Source organism: Balaenoptera borealis (assembly GCF_965194805.1).
Source record: "Balaenoptera borealis genome assembly, chromosome: 1".
Taxonomy (NCBI): domain Eukaryota; kingdom Metazoa; phylum Chordata; class Mammalia; order Artiodactyla; family Balaenopteridae; genus Balaenoptera; species Balaenoptera borealis.
The window spans coordinates 150,462,129-150,484,138 of record NC_138860.1 but is presented as its reverse complement, the minus strand read 5'-3'; the positions used below and the strand labels follow the sequence as shown (position 1 = coordinate 150,484,138).

The 22,010-nt window shown below is 40.5% G+C and overlaps 1 protein-coding gene across 1 annotated transcript in view; it reads right to left on the bottom strand.

Annotated features, from left to right (window-relative positions):
- The window catches only part of ORC1 (origin recognition complex subunit 1), a 33,251-nt gene extending 11,286 nt beyond the window's left edge, over positions 1-21,965 (bottom strand). Inside the window, exons 1-13 of the mRNA XM_082370726.1 lie at positions 21,732-21,965; positions 18,060-18,158; positions 17,198-17,272; positions 16,410-16,506; positions 15,633-15,760; positions 13,901-14,079; positions 12,397-12,715; positions 5,928-6,297; positions 4,934-5,035; positions 4,129-4,324; positions 1,421-1,518; positions 748-849; positions 156-327 (exon numbers count right to left, since the gene is read on the bottom strand). Coding sequence (XP_082226852.1) covers positions 156-327; positions 748-849; positions 1,421-1,518; positions 4,129-4,324; positions 4,934-5,035; positions 5,928-6,297; positions 12,397-12,715; positions 13,901-14,079; positions 15,633-15,760; positions 16,410-16,501 — 1,758 coding nt within the window. The 5' untranslated portion in view covers positions 16,502-16,506; positions 17,198-17,272; positions 18,060-18,158; positions 21,732-21,965. The remainder of the gene's footprint in view (positions 1-155; positions 328-747; positions 850-1,420; positions 1,519-4,128; positions 4,325-4,933; positions 5,036-5,927; positions 6,298-12,396; positions 12,716-13,900; positions 14,080-15,632; positions 15,761-16,409; positions 16,507-17,197; positions 17,273-18,059; positions 18,159-21,731) is intronic.
- Positions 21,966-22,010: the final 45 nt, after the last annotated feature.

Sequence of the window (22,010 nt, the reverse complement as noted above, 5' to 3'; positions counted from 1 at the left end):
CAGTGGCTGGGACTCCGTGCTTTCACTGCCGAGGGCCTGGGTTTGATCCCTGGTCGGGGAACTAGGATCCTGCAAGCCACGTGGCCAAAAAAAACCCCAAAACCAAAAGACAAACCAAAAAAACCAAAACAAAAAGCCCAAACAGCTTTGCTCACCTGCAAGATTTGCACATAGACTTGGTGGGGCTCTGTCAACTTCATGCCATTGACCTCAATGTATTGAAAGGGAGGAACATCATTTGCTTGGGATGCCTGCTGCAGGCAGCGTATCACCTCGTGTACAGTGGCAGTCTTCCCTGTCCCAGGGACCCCGGAGATGTACATGCACCTGGGGCAAGAAGAGAAGACCCCGGGCTAGGTCTGTGTAGCTGTCTTACACTATCATCAGTTATGAGTATGAGAATGTGTGCTGAAGGAAGGACAGAGGCCCCTGAAATGTGGAGGTGGGAGCAGTAAGGACCATCCTTGGAAGCTGATCAGAGCAGGACCTGTTTATATAGAATCATTCATTCTATAAGAAAGGCTGTATGCAAAGTGCCCACCCAAAAAAGGCCAGTGTCATTTTCTCTGTAAGACAGAATTCTATAGAATTACTTTGATAACAAAAACTGCTTCAGAAGCTTAGGCTTCAGCAATGGCCTTGCCTGTTCTGACACCAGGGAAAGACCGCTTGGGTGAACTACAGCACCTGAGGTGGTACTAGCAGGGCCTTCTGCCCTGAGCATCCTGCTTCCTCAACATGACTCACCCTCCAGTATGGTCAAGGAGTTTGCTTTCCACAAAGTTGTACATGTCTTGGAATTCCTGTTCCCGACAGGGAAGAGACCCAGGTACAGCAGAAACATGCAGCCTAAATTTGGTGGTAAAATGAGGGAAAAGGAGGACTTTAGAAGCATTTTACTATCTACTCAATAATAAATGGAAAAGATTTATCTATAGTTTCTATTTGAAACCTTAATCTCACATCCAAGGGAATGCCTTCATTCTTAAACTTCTTCATTTGGCCTTTCTCCACCCAGACAAATCACCCAACTCAGTGGTTCTGACTAAGAGTACATATCACCTGGGGAGGTTCCCCAAATCACATGGGTGGACCTCATCCCACATGAGATTCTGATTCAACTGATTTCTGGCAAGATCTAGGCTTATTATTTTGAAAAAGCCCCCACGCAGTTCTAAAGGGTACCGCAACTGAGAAGCAGTGTCCTGACCCATCACCTTCCAACCCTGAGAAAGCGGTGGCAGTGGACTGCACACTCCTCCCCGAGCTCGTCCACAGTAGCTCACCCAGACACTGCTTGAGGTTTCTTCTTTCTAAACACACATGTTCATCTTACTCTCTACCTTTATTATGTACACCAATGACTACAAAGCACTCCCAGTTCATGTGAACGAAAGCAGGGGCCCCTGAGCGGCGTCACCTCAGCCGGGCCTCCTCCAGCACATTGGCGGGCTCCTGAGCAGCCAGGTTTCGGCTGCGGATCCGGGGAGTGGCGTGACGTGGTGTTCTGGGCTCGGGCTGTATTCGAAAGAGAGAACATTTAGATAATCAACAAGGACCTACTGTAGAGCAAAGGGAACTCTACTCAATGTTCTGTAATAACCTATATGGTAAAAGAATCTGGAAAAGAATGGATATATGTATATGTATAACTGAATCACTTTGCTGTACACCTGAAACTAACACAACACTGTAAATCACCTATACTCCAAAATAAAAAAAGAGAGAGACAGAACCTATTTCAGAAGGAAAAAACAAAGCAACACTCCATCCAGGCAGGATGCATCAGCAAATCTGATTCATGATGAGCTGATAAAAAGAATAGAGGTAGTGAATTCCTCTTAGTTCCTTCCTGTATAAATTACCAAGATTCTCCCTTTCTCTCCTCACATTACACATACATTTTGTTCATAGTCCAAACACAACTTCTTATTTCTAATTTACATATAGTATTAGGATTTGAAAACAATGTCAGTCTGAGGAAAGAATGAATAAAAGTATGGATTAAATACTTTTCAAAGTAAAATACTATCTTCAAAGAAAGGCAAATTATTAAAAAATCCTAAATACTCTGCCCAAATAGGGTACAGTAGCAGGCATAAACTGGGTTTGATTCATAAGATCCTCCTCTATTCCGCCCCCATGAGTTGCATTCACTGATTAAAATAAAAAAGCATCTTTAAAAAATTTTTTAAAATTAAAAAGATCTTCTTCTAGCCTTCTTTGAAAATATGGTCAATCTTTAGCTCAGAACTTCCACGATCCACTACACAGTACTTGAAGAAACCTCCCCAGATTTTTCCACTTCAAACCATAGGGTCATTCAGTTTAGGCCCACAGACCGATTTCACTATTCTCTTTTTTTCCTTGCTGCTGGCTCGTTAGAGCAGGCCTGCTACCCAGTAGTATTCATGGTGTTTCCACAATGCACTCCCTTTTGTGGGGGCATTTCACCTACCCACCCTCTGCTTGTAGCCAAGCTATAAAGCGATAGTCTCTACACCTCTTCCCAAACACAGAAGAGCATTTAGACCCTGTTAACAGCTTAACATCTATTAACTCTGGAGAAAACAGGAAAATAATAACAAACCTTGCTGAGAAGTTTTTTTTTTTTAAAAAAAGGTGGACTTCTGACCTTTTTTATTATGCTAAAGAGCTCCCCCCACAAATCCCTTCTTCTGGGTGGGACCCAGGAGATGCAATCAAACCAGATCATTTGGGTGAGCTACTCTACAAGACTGCCTCGTCCAAAGGCAATCTATTGGATTTCCTTCCCTAAAGGTCTTTTCTTTGACTTCAACCCAAGCCCAATCACATTTTTCTTGATATGGAAAAATGGAGATCAGCTTTATAAAGGCCCCTAATTAGGCATTTCTAAATTGTTCTAAAGAACAAGATGCTCCATGAAAAATGTTTCCTAATATACTAATGCCCTCACAAAAACATTAATAAGTTAATGGCCTTGAGAAGTCATGTGATAATGAAACCAATTTAACTTTGTTTAATCCAAACATTTCTCAAACATGTTTGAACACAGTAAGACCCTCTTTTCTTAATAGCTTTCAATGCTCTGCTAAAGTTCCACAGAAAGCAGAGACATCCATTTACCTCTTCCATGTTTCTGTTACACAATTCATCACCAACACCTAGTAGTGCTCCCTATTCCTCAAGTGCATTGAGTGGCACAACAAAACCAGTGACACGGCTCAGCAGCCCTGGATTCAATACCCACTGAGCACTGACTGCGCACAAAGCCCTCTGCCAGCTTTCATGGGAAACGCGTTCTTACAGTTCTTGTCCTTCCCTCAGGCAGTCTGGCTCTTGGCCATTCGGTTCTGTATCTTAAAAGGAACTTGGACTCAAATTTTATCACTGTCTACTGGGTTCATTTTCAGTCCTAGGGTTCACGTAGAACCTTTCCTCCATGAATACACACGGAACTCTACTCAATACTCTGTAATAACCTATATGGAAAAAGAATCTGAAAAAGAATGGATATATGTATATATATATATAACTGAACCACTTTGCTGCACACCTGAAACACATTGTAAATCAACTATACCCCAATATAAAATAAAAATTAAATTATAAAAAAAAGAGAAAAAAAAAAGGTCACGAAGAACCTAGGGGCAAGATGGGAATAAAGATGCAGACCTACTAGAGAATGGACTTGAGGATATGGGGAAGGGGAAGGGGAAGCTGTGACAAAGTGAGAGAGTAGCATGGACATACATATACTACCAAACGTAAAATAGACAGCTAGCGGGAAGCAGCCGCATAGCACAGGGAGATCAGCTCAGTGCTTTGTGACCACCTAGAGGGGTGGGATAGGGAGGGTGGGAGGGAGGGAGACGCAAGAGGGAAGAGATACGGGAACATATGTATATGTATAACTGATTCACTTTGTTATAAAGCAGAAACTAACACACCATTGTAAAGCAATTATACTCCAATAAAGATGTTAAAAAAAAAAAAAAAGAAAAAGAACCTTTCCTCCAATGAATACTCCAAGTGGCATAGCTTTGAATATGACAGACCTATGCTCAAAACCCAGCTGTTATTAGTTGTGTGACCTCAGTCACCACAATTTCTAAATTACGAGAAATAAACCTAAAAGAACCTTACGGTTTTCTTTGGTGTCTTGGAGGGGGTCTGTAAGGATGACTTCATGGAAGAGTGTAGGTTCCTGGACACATTGCTGCGTGTTCTCCTTGGAAGAGGGGGTGTGGAAGCCTCTTCCTCCTCACTGTCAGAGGCTGAAATCTTGGCTACCGGCAGAAACTCTTCCTCTTCTTGGTCACTTTTACTATTACCTAAAAACCTGAACGGTAGGACACATTATTTTCTGATATTCAACGTTTGAAGTCTACATAAGAAGCTCCTAGCATATCAGTGTGGATTCGAGGTATTGCAGAGTCTCTCCTGCAACCGAGCAATATCAGATGTGCTCCTCTTCTTGGGCTCTTGCTACTGGGAAGCTCTATTAAGGGCTTTATTTATATTATCTCATTAAACCCTGCAAAACTCTGTGACTTGTTTATTATTATTCCCATTTTATAGATGAGGAATCCAAGGCTTAGAAAGGTTAAGTAACCTTCCCAAGGTTACACAGATAGTAAATGACAAAGCCCAGGTTCAAATCCAAGTCTATCAGAATCAAATTTCATGCTCTTAGGCACCGCACTAACAGTCTTGCTGGGTGTGATGATTATGGGGCCCTGGGAGCCACCTAAGGCCAGGGCAGTGTTTCTTGCCCCTTTCAAACTATGACGTTTATGTGAAATTAACATAATTCCAGACATACTAGGTAAAGGAGAATTTCAATGGATTAGCAAATAACAAACAAGAAATAAAAAGAGGATTTAAGAAATAGGATTACAGATTTCACAAATGGCAGGATGTTTTTGTGCCTGCCAAGCAGCAGTCTTACCTAAGCTGCTGCCTCATCCGATTCAAAGTCAAGAGAGAGCTCTTTCTGCGGATACGATGGGGAGTAGAGGTAGCTTCATCCTGAACTGGTTCTTTGGCCTCCCTGCAAGATACCAGCGCAAGGTTATGGAAAGCAGTTTTGGGCACCAGGGATCAACAGCAGGACTAGAAGATAGTCAGGTGGCCTGACTGGCTCCTATTCTTTCTGCAGCTACTTTGGAAGGAGCTAATCACACTTTGCTAAAAAGTTTGTAATTGAAGTTTGACTCAAACCCAGAGATTAAAGTTTGCCAAAAGCTTATCATTTAAATCAGACTCATCACCTCCCCAACTAGAGATCAGAATATACTAATCCTAGGCAGAGTTTCTTATCCTTTTTTAATTTCTGACATATTAATGAATTTACTGTCCACTCAAGGGTAGCAGAAATGCAGCTATATTTTCAATACAAAGCATTTATCAAGCAAACTAGGTAAGCCAGGTGCTGCAGTTTCTGAGCAGGAAACATTGAAATTTCAGGCTTGTCACATTCCCTGTGCAGCCCATTATTTACAAACATTGCCCAATGTCAAACTGCAGAGTTTTTTCTAGATGCATTATCTTCTTGTACTATATGTATTTGAAAATGGCTTCCAGTTTAAAAGAAAAAAAACTAAGAAAATCACTGTTAAAATGTGGCAAAGAGCCACAGCAAGTAATGAAATCCAGGACTGTGAAGCAATTCAGGTTTGGGAAATTATCTTCTGGAGCAGTGATCCCCAAAGGACAGCTGGGTATATCAAAATCATCCAAAGAGCGTCTCAAAAATGCAGATTCCTGGGCCCAACACTTGGAGGTTAATTTCCTACATCTAGGGAAAGGCTCAGAAATCTGTATTTTGGAAAAGCTGGTGATTCTGTGACACAGGCAGGTTTATCGGCTGTGACCCACACATTTCACATCACATGAAGGATCTCGATTTGCTCTGTGGGAGGCAGGGGAGCATTCCCAGTCACCTCCTTTTGATGTTTTCTGGTTTCAGAATCACAGAAGGCACCACCGAGGATTTCTGTCCCCCCTTGATAGGAGTAAGTGTTCTTTCTTCACTAGTCTCTGTCGTTTTCAAAGCTGGGACTCGAGTTCTCAGGATCATGCAACCATCAGGTGAAGGCTTCTTGTCATCCTCGGCACAACACTGCTGAATCTCTCCAGCTTTCTCTGGGGTTCTCAGAGCTGGAGATGAGTTCTGAGGACCATCAGGCTGAGACCTCTTTGAAGGCGAGGTGATCTCAGAGAAGGCCACTTTCCGTTTCATTCTTCCAGGAGACTCCAACGAGGCCCATGAAGTCTGCTGGGAAATCCTAGTGTTATGCGTCCTAGGGAAACCTAAGTTCAAGAGAAATCACCATAGACAATGTGTGAATTTTATAACTAGCACTATATACACCCCTAATCTCTTTATAGATAAATTCATTCACTGAGTGATACAAAGACATGAATTATCCATATTCTGAATTATTCTATGCTTTCTTTTCCTGCGCCAGGTAGCTCTTATTATTTTTAGACTCTCTCTTAAATTCTACGAGTAATTTTGCTAGCTAGAACCATAAGTCAACAGTTAAATCAGCTTTTACAGATAAATGTTCAGGTCAGGTTTTCTGTGATGTAATCTACCAGAAGAGTGGTTCTCAACCAGGGTGATACTGCATATCCTCAAGCCCCATTCAACAGCATCTGAAAAAATTTATACCAATGGCTCTGTTGAGTAATACCAAGTCCTAGATTTTTCTTAACCCAGATTATATCTACCAACAGAGAGAAGATGGGTCCCCGGGGTGGGGGGTTAGGGTAACCAACTGGGTTCTAAGAATACACAGAGCCACATTTGGATCTGCTCCTCTCTCACCATGACCAAATGCACCAAGAACCTGGACATTCATTCATAAATATCAATTGAGCTATTAAAAGATATGTGGGACTTCCCTGGTGGCTCAGTGGTTAAGAATCTGCCTGCCAATGCAGGGGACACGGGTTCGATCCCTGGTCTGGGGAGATCCCACATGCTGTGGAGCAACTAAGCCCGTGTGCCACAACTACTGAGCCTGCGCTCTAGAGCTCGCAAGCCACAACTACTGAGCCTGCACACCACAACTACTGAAGCCCACATGCTCTAGGGCCCGCATGTCGCAACTACTGAGCCTGCATGCTGCAACTACTGAAGCCCATGTGCCTAGAGCCCATGCTCTGCGACAAGAGAAGCCACCGCAATGAGAAGCCCGTGCACCACCACGAAGAGTAGCCCCCGCTCGCTGCAACTAGAGAAAGCCCGCGTGCAGCAACGAAGACCCAACGCAGCCAAAACTAACAGGGCAGATGATACACATAAACGTCTATAGTATGAAGTTTAAAAACTGTCCTAAAGCACCTAAGTGCTAATAAACATGGCTTTTGAGACAGACCTTGAAAGAAAGGCAAAATTTCAACAGAGTTGAAAGGGGAAGGAGGGGAATAAGTGAAGAGAATAAATGAGATTGATGTGAGCTAAGGCAACGAGGCAGAAAAGCACTGGGCAGAGGAGTTCACTTTAGTCACAGCACAGGGTGTATGTGGAATAGCTGCAGACAAGGTAAGAAGTCATCTAGTACCTGTGTGGTAAATATGAGGGTAGCTCATGTCTAGATTAATGTAAAAATGTCCCAATGTCCTGGTCTCCCTCATGCCTCATTTCCCCATCTTTCTGTCAAAAACAATCCAAAATATTTTCATCATATCTGCCTCATCTAATTATGTAACTGTGTCAAGTTTAAATTTTTTACCCTAACTTTCAAGATCCTACAAAATCAACAGTGAAAAAAACACTCAATTATTTCTAAATGGTGGTATTACAAATTATTTCTCTAGTAGTCTTCTGCATTTCCAAAATGTTTTATATGTTTATATTCAGCTCCTAAACATTTGTATTCTTGATAGCTCCTACTAAGGAGCTACCAAGAATGCAAATAACGTATACTCAATGAACTTGGCACATAAACAGAAAAATTAAGGACACATAATAGGATGAGGATGAGCTCTCAGAACAGTCATGGAGTAGCTTTCAGATATATTATTAGTGAAAAAAGTTAAGATGGAAAAGAATACATCCAGTATAATACCCTACTGGGTAAGAAAGAATGGGAAATAAAACTATAATAAAATAAAAATTATATGCACGTTTGTGTATGACTGTGTGTATATATGTCTGTGTGTGTTTCGATTTATCTGTTAATTTTTGCAAAAACCAAAGGAAAAATAAACCAGAAACTAATAAAATTGATTACCTACAAAAGATGAGGTAGAAACAGGGACAAGGGTAAAGAAAGGAATGGGGTTTATCTGAGTACACTTTGTCTTAAATAGTTTTGACTCTTTAACTATGCTAATGTTTTAAATGTTTTGAAAATCAATCAAAGATGGGAAAAGCCCTAAAATTAAACAGAAATGAAAGAACCTAACTGTATATCACCAATAAAATAACCATTAGTGGAAGAAAAAAATTTAATCAAAGTAACGTTACTCCCTCAGTGGAATATATTCTAAAGGCATAAAGAACTGCAAATCAATTTTGATTTGGAATTATGGAATGTGGGAAGGATGGAAAGAACCCCATGGTATAGATTAGAAGTACGAGTATGAATTTAAGAGTTTTAACACTATATTATAACAAATATATATATATTTCTTAGCTCTTCCACTAAGGATCTAAAAGCAATGTCACCTTAGTAGCTAAGCTCTTGAAGAATTAGCGAATTACAGGGCTTAACATCACTAATCATTAGGGAAATGTAACAATGACATACTACCTCACACCCATTAGCATAGCTACAATCAAAACCACAGAAAATAACAATATAAAACAACATAATAATAACAAGATCTAAATAGTTGGTGACGATGTGCGGAAATGGAACTCTTGTGTGTTACTGATGAGAATGTAAAATGATGCAGCTGCTATGGAAGAGTATGGTGGTTCCTCAAAAAATTAAACGGAAAGGAGATTTTACCCCAAATAGCCAAAGCAATCTTGAGAAAGAAGAACAAACCTGGAGGCATCACAATCTCTGATTTGAAACTATATTACAAAGCTACCGTAATCCAAACAGTATGGTTTTGGTGCACACACAGATCAATGGAACAAAATAGAAAGCCCAGAAACAAACTCATATGTATATGGCCAATTAATTTACAACAAAGGAGCTAAGAACATACAATAAGGAAAAGACAGACTCTTCATTAAATGATGCTGGAAAAATTGGACAGAAGAATTGAAACATGCAGAAGAATGAAACTGGACTACTATCTTACATCATACACAAAAATTAATTCAAAATGGATTAAAGACTTGAATGTAAGGCTTGAAACCATAAAACTCTTAGATGAAAATATAGGTGGTAATAAGCTCCTTGACATGGATCTTGATGATGATTTTTTGGATCTGACACCAAAAACAAAGCCAACAAAAGTAAAAACAAACAAGTGGGACTACAGCAAACTAAAAAGCTTCTGGACATCAAGGAAACCACCAACAAAATGAAAAGGCAACCTACTGAATGGGAGAAAATATTTGCAAATCAAATATCTGATAAGGGGTTAATATCCAAAATATATCAAGAACTCATACAATAGCAGGAAAACAAACAATGAGATTAAAAAATGGACAGAGGACCCGAATAGACATTATTCCAAGTGAAGCTATACAGATGGCCAATAGGTACATGAAAAGGTGCTCAACATCACTAATCATCAGAGAAATGCAAATCAAGATGAAGTATCACCTCACACCTGTCAGAATGGCTATCATCAAAAAGAAAACAAATAACAAGTGTTGGCGAGGATATGGAGAAAAGGGAACCCTTATGCACTGTTGGTGGGAATGTAAATTGGTGCAGCCACTATGGAAAACAGTATGGAGGATCCTCAAAAAGCTAAAAATAAAACTACCATATGAGGGACTTCCCTGGTGGCACAGTGGTTAAGAATCCGCCTGCCAATGCAGGGGACACGGGTTTGAGCCCTGGTCTGGGAAGATCCCACATGCTGCAGAACAACTAAGCCCGTGCACCACAACTACTGAAGCCCACGTGCTCTAGGGCCCGTATGCTGCAACTACTGAAGCCCGCACACCTAGAGCCTGTGTTCCGCAACAAGAGAAGCCACCGCAATGAGAAGCCCGTGCACCACAACGAAGAGTAACCCCCACTCACCGCAACTAGAGAAAACCCGCGCGTAGCAACAAAGACCCAATGCAGCCAAAAATAAATAAATAAATTTATTTAAAACAAACAAACAAAAAACTACCATATGATCCAGCAATTCCACTTTTGCGTACTTATCTGAAGTAAACAAAAACACTAACTTGAAAAGACAAATGCACCCCCATGTTCACTGCAGCATTATTTCCAATAGCCAAGATATGGAAACAACCTAAGTGTGCATCAATGGATGAATGGATAAAGAAAATATGGTATGTGGGACTTCCCTGGTGGTCCAGTGGCTAAGACTCCGTGCTCCCAATGCAGGGGGCCTGGGTTCAATCCCTGGTCAGGGAACTAGATCTCTTATGTCACAACTAAGAGTTAGCATGCCACAACTAAAGATCCCTCATGCTGCAACTAAAGATCCCACATGCTGCAAGGAAGATCCCATGTGTTGCAACTAAGACCCATGGAGCCAAATAAATAAATAAATATTTTTAAAAAAAGGAAATAAATGAAGCCAATCTTACATAAACTTTAAAAAAAAAAAAGAAAATGAGGTATGTATATACAATGGAATATTACTCAGCCATAAAAAAGAAGGAAATCCTGTTATTTGTGACACAGATAGACCTTGAGGGCATTATGCTAAGTGAAATAAATCACACAGAGAAAGACAAATACCATAGGATTTCACTTATATATGGAATCTAAATTAAAAAACAAAAACGAAAACCAAGCTCATAGATACAGAGAACAGATTGGTGGTCGTCAGAGGCAGGGGTTGAGGAAGTGGGCAAAATGGGTTAAGGTAGCCAAAAGGTACAAACTTCCAGTTATAAAATAAATAAGTCATGGGGATGTAATGTACAGCATGGTGACTACAATTAATACTGTGTTGCATGTTTGAAAGTTGCTAAGAGAGTAAATCTTAAAAGTTCTCATCATAAGACAAAAAACTGTAACTAGGTATCATGACAGATGTTTCTTTTTTTTTAAATTGAAGTATAGTTGATTTACATTGTTGTGTTAGTTTCTGGTGTATAGCAAAGTGATTCAATTCTATATATATATATATTCTTTTCCATTACGGTTTATCACAGGATGTTGAATATAGTTCCCTGTGCTGCCCAATAGAACCTCATCGTTTATCTATTTTATATATAGTAGTCTGTATCTGCTAATCTCAAACTCCTAATTTACCCTTCCCCCACCCCCTTTCCCCGTTGGTAACCATAAATTTGTTTTCTATGTGGGTGAATCTGTTTCTGTTTTGTAAATAATTTCATTTGTGTTATATTTTAGATTCCACATATAAGTGATGTTATATAGTAGTTGTCTTTCTCTGACTTACTTCACTTAGTATGATGATCTCTAGGTCCATCCATGTTGTTGCAAATGGCATTATTTCATTCTTTTTTATGGCTGAGTAGTATTCCTTTGTATACATATATATACAAATATATCACATCTTTATCCATTCATCTGTCAATGGACATTTAGGTTGCTTCCATGTCTTGGCTATTGTAAATAGTGTTGCTATGAACACTGGAGTGCATGTATCTTTTCAAATTAGAGTTTTCTCCAGATATATACCCAGGAGTGGGATTGCTGGATCATATGGCAACTCTATTTTTAGTTTTTTAAAGAACGTCCATAATGTTTTCCATAGTAGCTGCACGTATGGTGATGGATGTTAGTTAAACTTACTGTGGTAATCATCTCACAATATATACAAATATCAAATCATTATGTTGTATACATGAAACTAATATGTTATAATGCTATATGTCAATTATATCTCAATTTTTTAAAAAAGGAAATTTTGACACATGTTACAACATGATGAACCTTGAGGACATTATACTAACTTTAATAAACCAGTCAGAAAAGAATAAATACTGTATGATTCCACTTATATGAGGTATCTGGAGAAGTCAAATTCAGAGACAAAAAGTAGAATGGTGGTTGCCAGAGGATGGGGCATGAGGGAATGGGAAGTTATTGCTTAATGGTTGGAGAGATTGTTTTGGAAGATGATGCGGATGGTTATACAACAATGTGAATGTACTTAATGCCACTAAACTGTACACTTAATGATTAAAATGGTAAATCTTATGTGATATATATTTCAAGAGACGTCCAATTAGTACTTGGCTCACTGCTGCACTAACTCAATACTGTAGCATGAATTAATATTTTATCATTTTCCTTTAGCCTCAGTATTGCCCACTGTGACCCATTTTACACTTACTGCTGAGCTCCAGCCTCTTCCTTGCCCTTGGGGTGACAGGATGGGAAGGAGTTTGGCGAGATTTGGAGGTGGAGTGCCTTGATTCAATCCTTTTGACCACACGTTCTGCTGTGGTCCAAGAAGGGCTTTCTGTACTCTTAGTTCTGGCTTCCACGGACTTCTGGCATCTAGGGTTGCCTTCTTGTAGCTTATCCAACTGTGCAAATAGTTCTGGAGGTAGTGGTTTGAATTTTTTCTCATTCCAAGATAGTTTAACAAAGAATGTCTTCTCATTTTTCAGATCCATAGGTATCGCTTCATCTGGGGCTAAAGCTACTACCTGAATTTAGGAAGTATAGATGATAGAAAGAAATGAGGACCCAAAGAGTCAACGAAGGCTCTGTGAGAGCTATGATTAAAGAGCGTTCAAGTCTGCATTCTTACCTGGAACAATTACTTTTCTAAGCAAAAGAGGCACAGACATGGCACAGCATATTTCCACAGAGTCCTCCTTGCTGATATCCATACCGCATGTTGTTTTCTTTTCTAGTCCATTCTATTCACCCATGCCAAGTTTTCCCATAAAAACTTGTCTAAGCATGCCCCCCTGCTCAATAGTCTACAATGGCTACCCACTCTGCAAGATCAGATTACTTAAACTGATTTTCACTGCCTTCTAAAATCTGACCCCACTTTACCTCCTGAGAGCTCAGTGCTCTTCACAATGGCTTTCCACCACTAGTCAAGCTCGGCTTGTCACAGTCCTGCTCATGCCCACCACTGTGCTCCTGCCTAAACACCCCCCCACCGTTCCAAATCCACCCATTTTGCTGCTTCAACTTCTACATCTGCCTTTCACTCTTCACTCTTTTAACTCAGAGATAAATTATTCTGTGGCACATGATATGCTGGGCCCATAGAGTGGAAAAATCTGACTATAGTCATGCCAAGCCATGGTCTCCCTGCCTTACCAACCACCTAATCACCATGTGACCACACTTCACATCCTGATCTAATCCCATTTGGGGGCCTGAAATAGCTTGAGAAATAACCCATATCCTAGTCTCCAAACCAGTGTCTCAATTCAGCCTACAACTCTTCAGAACCTGATTTATCATAAAATCTCATAACACACATTTGCCTGGAGCAATGACACTCTTTGTACTGATTCACTCAAGGTGAAGGCCTCATTTAAGCAAGCATATTTAGCCTCAAAGTGCTTTATGCCTGCCACAATCACAGCTAAATATAATTTCCCACTGAGATACATCTGCTAATTCCTGCTCATTCCTCAGGTCACAACCTAACGTCACTTCCTCCAGGAGGCTTCTAACACATGGTAAGTGCTCTCAATAAGTACTTGTTGTTGAAAGGAAGTAGGCAGGCAAGCAGAGAAGGTGACAAACAGGAAAAATGCATTTCTGTGGGGGTAAATGAGAGCCAGTAATATCCTGGAGATCATGCAGTTTAGGAATCAGCCAGAAATAAGCTTCAAGATAGAACTGAGGATAAAGGCATCACCTACCTGCACGTGGCCAATGATGGTCTCGGCATTAATGTTGCTGTTACAGGCAGGGTAATCATACCAGAATATCTCTTGTGCATCAGGCTTCCGGCCCAGCAAATGCTGTTTACAGACAGGGACTTCACAGAATCGGATAAACCATTGTACTCGAGCACGTTTCTTGGAATAAGGTTCAGAATCTAGGAGGGATAGATGGAAAAAGTAAGGTTAAAGATAATAAATATTACCTTAATCCTCACAATAATCCTACAAGGTAGGTACTATGGCTGTCTCCCTTTTACCGGTGAAGTGATCACATTTTAGGGCCCTTAAATAATTTGTCAAAGGTCACAGGACCAACCAGTGGCAATCTGACTCCACCCAGCGCCCACGTTCTTCTCACTTTGCTCCACGTCCAAATGGTGCTATCGGTCATCACATAAATTGTAAAAGGCGTTTGAGAGGAGCAATTCTAATCACAGGTACTGAACAAATTTTGCAAGTCAAAACAAAACTCCTAGCAAGACTCAGAGCATCAGCCACTGAGATGACTTCTGGCAAACATATGCTTGCAGTCTTCAGCTTTATCATCATAATATACCATTAACATCACTCCATACCAGTGTTAGCTCCAAGTGAAAGGACATACACTCATTAGCGCCACCATCATCACTGCCTCTTCTCTTCCTTAGCTCTCTTCAGAGAAAGCTGAAGCCATCCAATGTAGCACAATACATGGTTCTAAAATCTATACACAAAGGCCCAAACCTCAAATACAAAAGCCCATCCTGCTGATGTGCTCCCCCTAGCGGATGTTAGTTTGATGAAGTTTTCCTCCATACTTGTTGAATATCCTCCCTATCTCTATAATGTAAAATACCTTCATCCACTCTATCAGTTCCTTCTTTTAGGCATACAAACTGCCACAGGACTAGGACTAACTTCCACATACTCCTCTCCTAGATTTTGGAAGAAGCAGTTTTGTATAGTTTAAATTGCTATCCTTCTTCATCTTCCTTTTGGAGTTCTGCTCCATTCCCACTTTTCTGTGCTCTTCTCTGGTCTGCAGAGAGTTAACAGCTGAGAAAATCAGCTGCGGCTGTGAGTGTGGCCTTGCAGGCACCAGTTCACACTACCTTCCCTTTTTCTCCTCTAGCCTTAAGGGCAGTAGCAGCTTTCTGCACTTACTGATCTCTGGGAAACACCACTGTTTGCTTCTCCAGCCATTTCAACACTTATACACAAGTCCCTCTGGGTAAATAAAACACCTAAAGTGTTTCTGTTTTTCTGACTGAACGTCAACCAACTGATACACCTACCCAATCCAACTTACTGCCTCCCTAGTAAAAGTAACTTTTCATTTGCAAAATTACTAACTTCCTCATGCTAAAATTAAAGGACACGTCTCTACTAGAGTGCAAATCACCTATTATTTCCCTTCCCCCTTCTTCCGAAATTCATCCTTTCTCTCCACTCCAACAATCCTGCCTTCATGGCCTTTCTTACCCCCTCCTAAAAATGATGCAAAAGCTAAATTCTTGAGCCCTCCATTCCCATTTTTACCCAATATTGCTCTGTTGAGTAAAGACGTTCACTAGGTGGAAGAGGGCACAGCTGGTGCTTAAGTGACCCCGTAGGCACACCCTATATACTGCTGTGAACAGAAGAATCAGTAACCACCCCTGTTCCCACCACAGAGCACTTCCCAATCATTAGTGACAAGGAATACTTTTCATTCCAGCCCCAAACTCACCGTCTTCAAACAACTCAACCAATTTAGCAACATATGGATTTTCATCATCATCCCCTTCAATCAGCACAAACTGTCCAACTTGGAGGTCAATCTCAGGCAAACGACCTTCTATTTTCACACTCATTTCTCTAGGAAATAACAGAGAAACATGTTAGGAAATCTCTTAGGGTGGGCCAAGCTCTTCAGACCCCTGGGCACAGAGGAATGTGCTCTGTAACTAGAAAACCCCCTGAATAGTTTCTCTCTGCTGACCAATCCTACTAGAAACCAATTTACCAGTAAAGTCACACGCAAGAGTAGATAACATGAATTGAATGAATTGTTTTAGCATGGATGATTAATCCAGAGGCCTTAGGATGAACCCTAACTTCTCTCAGTTATTGACAAAGAACAACAAAGGCTTCCTAAGACATGAAAGCTGCCCAATAACAACATCAGATTGTTCAGAGATGTCTTGGGCTAAGAGGATGTAGTAACAACATCCATCCTACTCTGTTATCATGCAGAATTATACAGAACCTATCTTAAATAGATATGACATTATCATACATATCAAATTTTATTAACCTGATGTAATATCTTCCTGTATCACTAGCCGCTATATTTATGCTAACATCTTCTTCCATCAAACAAACCCACACCCCCTTACAATCAATTCATATTTTCTGTCCCTCAATCCTCAACCTATAGTACCTAGAACACCCTGGATACAAGTTATTAACAGCTCAGCTTGAAGAAGCTATTAGTTCCAGTACACCAAAGGACTCTATTACTCACTTGTAGGTTTGGTAGTGCAGTTTTCGATCCAATGGCTTGTCAACCCACGAATAAGTTTGTCTGGTCCTCAGCCTTGTAGGACAGTAGGCCATGGCTCCTGTGTAAAAGTCACTAACTCTGAGTTAACATGATATGTTCTGATGGATTCTAGGGCACAGTCCCTGCCTTCAGTGGGTTCAGCCTTCTTTTCTGTCCCTGCTACACTCCCACACATTTCAGATTTAGGAAAAAAAAACTTTTTTGAGGAAAAAGTCAAGCTCTATGAAGATCAAACATAGGCAATTCAGTATCATCTGGTACTATGCCTTATCTCTTCCTATCCATGGAAACAGAAAGGTCAATGTGTAAAAAACTATAGATGTTTAGAAGTGCTTACTAGGTACAAGGCACAATGATAGATGTGAAACATCTAATAATGTGAAACTAAAAGACAGTGATACAGTAGTTGTAAGTATCTTTATAACATTTATAATCTAGGTAGGGATAAAATATAACCACACGAAAGGACAACTAACAGTGCAAAGAGCCAAGAGAAAGCCAGAGAGACTACTGCAAGGTAGAGGACCAGGTCTTGTGACTGTTCAGGGAGGAAGGATTTCTTAAAGGGGTTTTCTAAAATGAATGTTAAATAATGGGTAGTTATTGCTAAGATGGATGAAGTGAGGGTTTCCAAGGGATGGAGGCAAAAACATGCAAGGGGCATTTGGGGGAATGGCAATGGATTTTATCAAATGTATCATTCCACTTACCTTAAAAACAAAACAAAACAAAACCCCAGGGTCACTAACCTGTACTGCTCTGGCAGTTGGAAGGGGTCTTTTTCTTTGCAGCTGACAGGTCTTAGATATTAATATTGTGAATAGCTGAAAAGAAACAACTGTATTAAAGTACACGGAAAAAAAGACATTTTTACTGACAATTCTGAAATGAGAATGAAAAATCCAAACATATTTGACAATCCTCTTTACAATTTGGAAGCTACAATCTATTAGTCCTAATAATAATGCCAATTCATTATCTTAAGTTTAAGTTATTAAGAAAACAATCCTTTCCTCTAAATTCAATGCTTTTCTTATAGAGCTAAAGTTTGACAAAACTGGGGTTAAAAAAAAATTTTTTTTTAATCCAGTCTGACAGAATTTCTCTGAATTACTGATAGAGGGACCAATAATTTCAGTCCATGTTGAAAACAACAGAATTAGAATAGCATATTGACATCCTGATTAAATAATCTGGTTTCCTAAAGTCAGTAGCATTATTTACTACATTCTACTTGGGAACATTCTGACCCATAAGATTTTCTGCTTTTAAAAAAGGTATTTTTTAATATAATTTGAGGAAACTAATTAGCAAAAAGAAGATATTGAGTCATTAGTAAATGCACAGCTTACAAATGATGCCTGAATGATTACTATTAAGAACATTTAGAGTATAATTCACAACATAGTATTATTAAAATCAATCTAATTTTAATTAAATACATTGTAGAAATGAACCAACAGCAGACTGATGAGTTAAAACAAGTAGGAGACTTGTGCTCAAGTAAAAATGCATTTGGACTCATTATATCTCGTAATCTTTTGGTAAAAAGTTAGTAAAAGTGTTTGAATCTCAATAAATGTTCAAGGAAATATATTAACTCTAACTTACCTTCAATATACGTTCCTTTTAATGGAAGATGTAACATGGAACTATCAGTAAACTTGTAACTTTTCACCTTTCCGCAATGAAATCAGGCAAAACAGGCTACTGAGATACAGACAAAAGATGCAAGTAAATAAGCTCCATCATTAAAAAAAATTGGAATATCACTGAGAGTGCTTTGTAGCAAAGTGGAATCTCCCAACACATTTTCTACAATTCTCAAATAATCTAACTGCAGGATAAATGCTCTGATTTGTCACAGTGTCTATGATATTTGATAACACTGGCATAAGGATCACACTTTTTCAAACTAAAAGCTGGCATACAGAAGGACTATCTCCATACTCCTAAGGTACTCCTGTATACCTAAGGTCATCAAACCCATGCTTTCAATGCCTTTAAATAGAAACCGTATTTTAGTTACTAAAGCAGGCACACTCTTTCAAAAACTAAGCCAAGATAAAATTTAACACTCCTTTTCTAGATCATGAGCTGTGTTCACTGAGACCAGTATAAGCATATATGCATGCAAAGGTGGATGATTTACCAAAGGGTGAGCAGGCATGGGTATCGGAAGGCTCTCTGGGCCTGGACCACATAACCTGCCTCAACTCAGCCTGTCACTATGCTCCAGGCCTGCTTTTCCAAACCTCAAACAGACCAAGGTTGTTAGTGCCCTCAGACTTACACAGTTGCTGTTCTCTCTTCCTGAATATCTTTGCAGGGATGGCTCAGGTCTCAGCTCCAGTGAAACTTCCTCAGATAGGGCTTCACTGATACCCAATGGAAAGTTACTCGCCACCCCCTTATACTGCCCAGGGTCTTGTTCTATTGCACCAACCTATTATCAAAGCCATAAACATTATATTAGTTTCTTATTTGTTGTACTTCCTACATCAGAATGTTAAATTCCAAAAGAGCAGGGATCTTGGGACCTTGTCTGTCTTGTTCATAACTGTGTCCCCAGGGCCTAGGTTAGGACTTCGCACATAATAGCTGAACAAATGAACGAATGAATGAACTGGGTTTTTTGGTTTTTTGTTTTTTTAATTTTTTGGCCGTGCCAAGCGGCATGTGGGATTTTAGTTCCCCAACCAGGGATCGAACCCACACCCCCTGCATTGGAAGCATGGAGTCTTAACCACTGGACCACCAGGGACGTCCTGAATGAACTGTTTGTAAAAAATCATTAGGACAATACCAAGTGTGGTAAGGATGTAGAGCAGCCAAAACTCTCCTACACTGCTGGAGGGCATGTAAACTGGTAAAACCACTTTGGAAATTTGGCAGTATATACTAAAGCTGAACATATGCATATCCTATGACCCAGTAATTCCAACAGAATATACCCAACAGAAAAACAAACATATCATCAAAAGACATGAACCAGAATGTTCATAGCAGCACTATACAGCAATGAAATGAAACCAACCACAACTGCACACATGTGGGGAAAATCTCACAAAATAACAATGAGCTAAAGAACTCAGACACCAAAAGAATACATACTATATTGATTCCATTTACACAAAGGTCAAAAACAGGTAAAAGTAACCTATGGTGTTAGAAGTCAGAATAGAAGGAAACCTCGGTGACTGAAAGGAAGCACAGTGGGGGAGTGGAGTGCTTCTGGGATGCTGGTCATGTTGTTTCCTGATCTGGATGCTGGTTACACAGGTATGTTCTCTTCAAGAAAACTCATTGAGCTGTATATGACTTGTGCATTTTCTATATGCAGGTTGTTTTTCCATGAAAAGTTCAAAAAATTAATCAGGAGTCCTTCTAAAGAGGCAGCATAAGGAAATCATAGTATATATCAGGCCTCTTTGCACTGTTACCCCACTTTCCTACCCTCGACCCAGCACTGCATCTCATCCACCATAAGCAAAGAGGTTCCCCAACAGCGGTGATGAATGGAGTGGAAAGGCAGGGCAGACTGGGCCTAGCAAAGGCTTTGGCTTCTAGGAGATACCCACTACAGGCTCCTAATGTTGCAGATAGCAGAAATCTGGAACATGCACACTACCCAGTCCAGGAGCCACATCCAGGGAAAACAGATAAGGGAGTTGCAGTAAAAATAATGATAGCAGATATTTATTGATCCAATAAGACAGAGGTAGAACCAAAACTCTTGATACGTTTATCTCATTTAATCCTCACAATAATCCTAGAACAATGCTAGTCCATACTAAGTGCAAGGTAGGCATTCAGTAATAAATATTTGCTGAATAAAAGGCAGATGCTATTAGCACTTCAAGATGGTAAGTTGTCCCAGTGTTATACAGGATAGCACAGACTTAATTCAAACCCCGAGCAGCTGGATTCCAATGACTGTGCTCTTAAGCACTTACCTTAGAACACCTTGTGTGAAAGTAGATAATGTTAATACATGTCTAAGACAGCTTGCTTCTGGTATGCTTATTACAATAAGGCAGGCTTCCCAGCCACTGACTGAAAGGTCAAATGGGCCTCAATTTCCTTACCCACAAAATGGGGATATTGGATTGGTGGAAAAGTTCGTTCGGGAACTTCCATAAGATATTACAGAAAACCCAAATGAACTTTTTGGCCAAACTAATAGAAACTTTCTTTTATTCAAACCAATATTTATTTATTAATCATCCATTCTGTGCCAGGCACTATTCTAGAATTACTGAGGATTAAGTGAGAAACTGCAAAATGGTCAATTCACTTCCCCAGTGCATTTATGTGTAAGGGACAGTAATTCTTTTTTTTTTTTTTTAATAATTTGATGAAACACATACAATTCACACAAAATTTTGCATTTAATTTCAGGGAATTCATAAACCTTCTAAAGTCCATATATTGCCCTTTGTTACATTAAAAACTGTTGCAGAGGGACTTCATAAACATGATCTCACACCAGAAACCTCCAATGGCATTCACAACCACCCAATACAGTAGGGAAGAGGGTACCACTTTTAGAGATAACTAAAATCGAAAACTGCCATATCTGATCATTGCAATTTGGCAGATAGTCCAAGATAAGAATCTCGCATCTCATGCCTCTAAGTCCAGTGCTTTTTCCAACTGTCAAAATAGAAGGCCCTTCTATCCCGGGGTTAGACTAGAGAAAGTAAAAGAGGTGCCATTACACTCTCCTCCTGGAAAGAAGGTGGATGAGAGCCCAGCAGTTAAGAGCAGCTCTTCTGGGGAAAAAAAGACCTGGGTAGGAGCTCAGGCCGCTTAGTCACAAAAAGGGACTTAGACAAGTCTCTTTCTCTCTGGGAGCAACTGCTACATCCGTAAAATCGGGTAATAACTTCTGCTGCTCCGCCTTCCCTGTGGTGCTTGCTACATACACTACGCCGAAATGAGGAAAAGATGCGACTGCTTCACAAGGGCCATGCAGATGGAAGGTTCACGTGGTTCAGATCATTACTGAGAGTCTCAGGGCGCTGAGGACAGGAGTGTTCACGCTTTTCTGTTGTGGGCTTTCGGTTTCCCCGCTACAAGGTCGCAGTCCCCGGGAGAAAAGGTGTTAGAAATCGCAATGTGTAAAGTAAAACGTTCCTAACGGGCTTAGAACGTGCCTGGCACTTAATAGGCGCTTAGTACATTATCTGCTGAATGGATAATGGCTGAATGAGTCCACAGAGAACAAATTCCTCAGTCCCGCGGCTCAGATCCCTCTCCAGCCCGTGGGACTCCACTCACCGGGCGCCGCAGTTTGTTGGAGCTGGGCGCAAGCCCTCCGCTTCCCACCGTCCCCGCTTCAGGAGCTCGTGGAGCTGCAGCAAATCTACCTGCCCCAGGGGCACTCCTCTTACAGCTACCAGCCGCGTACCGGAGCCGAAGCGGGGGCCTCCCTAGGAATGGAAAGAAGGTGGAGAAAAAGAAATTTCCCGCCAACGCCGTAGCCCCGCCCCCAGGCTGTCTCCACGTTCCGTCAGCAGCCAGCCCTTCCGCCCCGCCCATCTAAGGAGGGGACGCAGG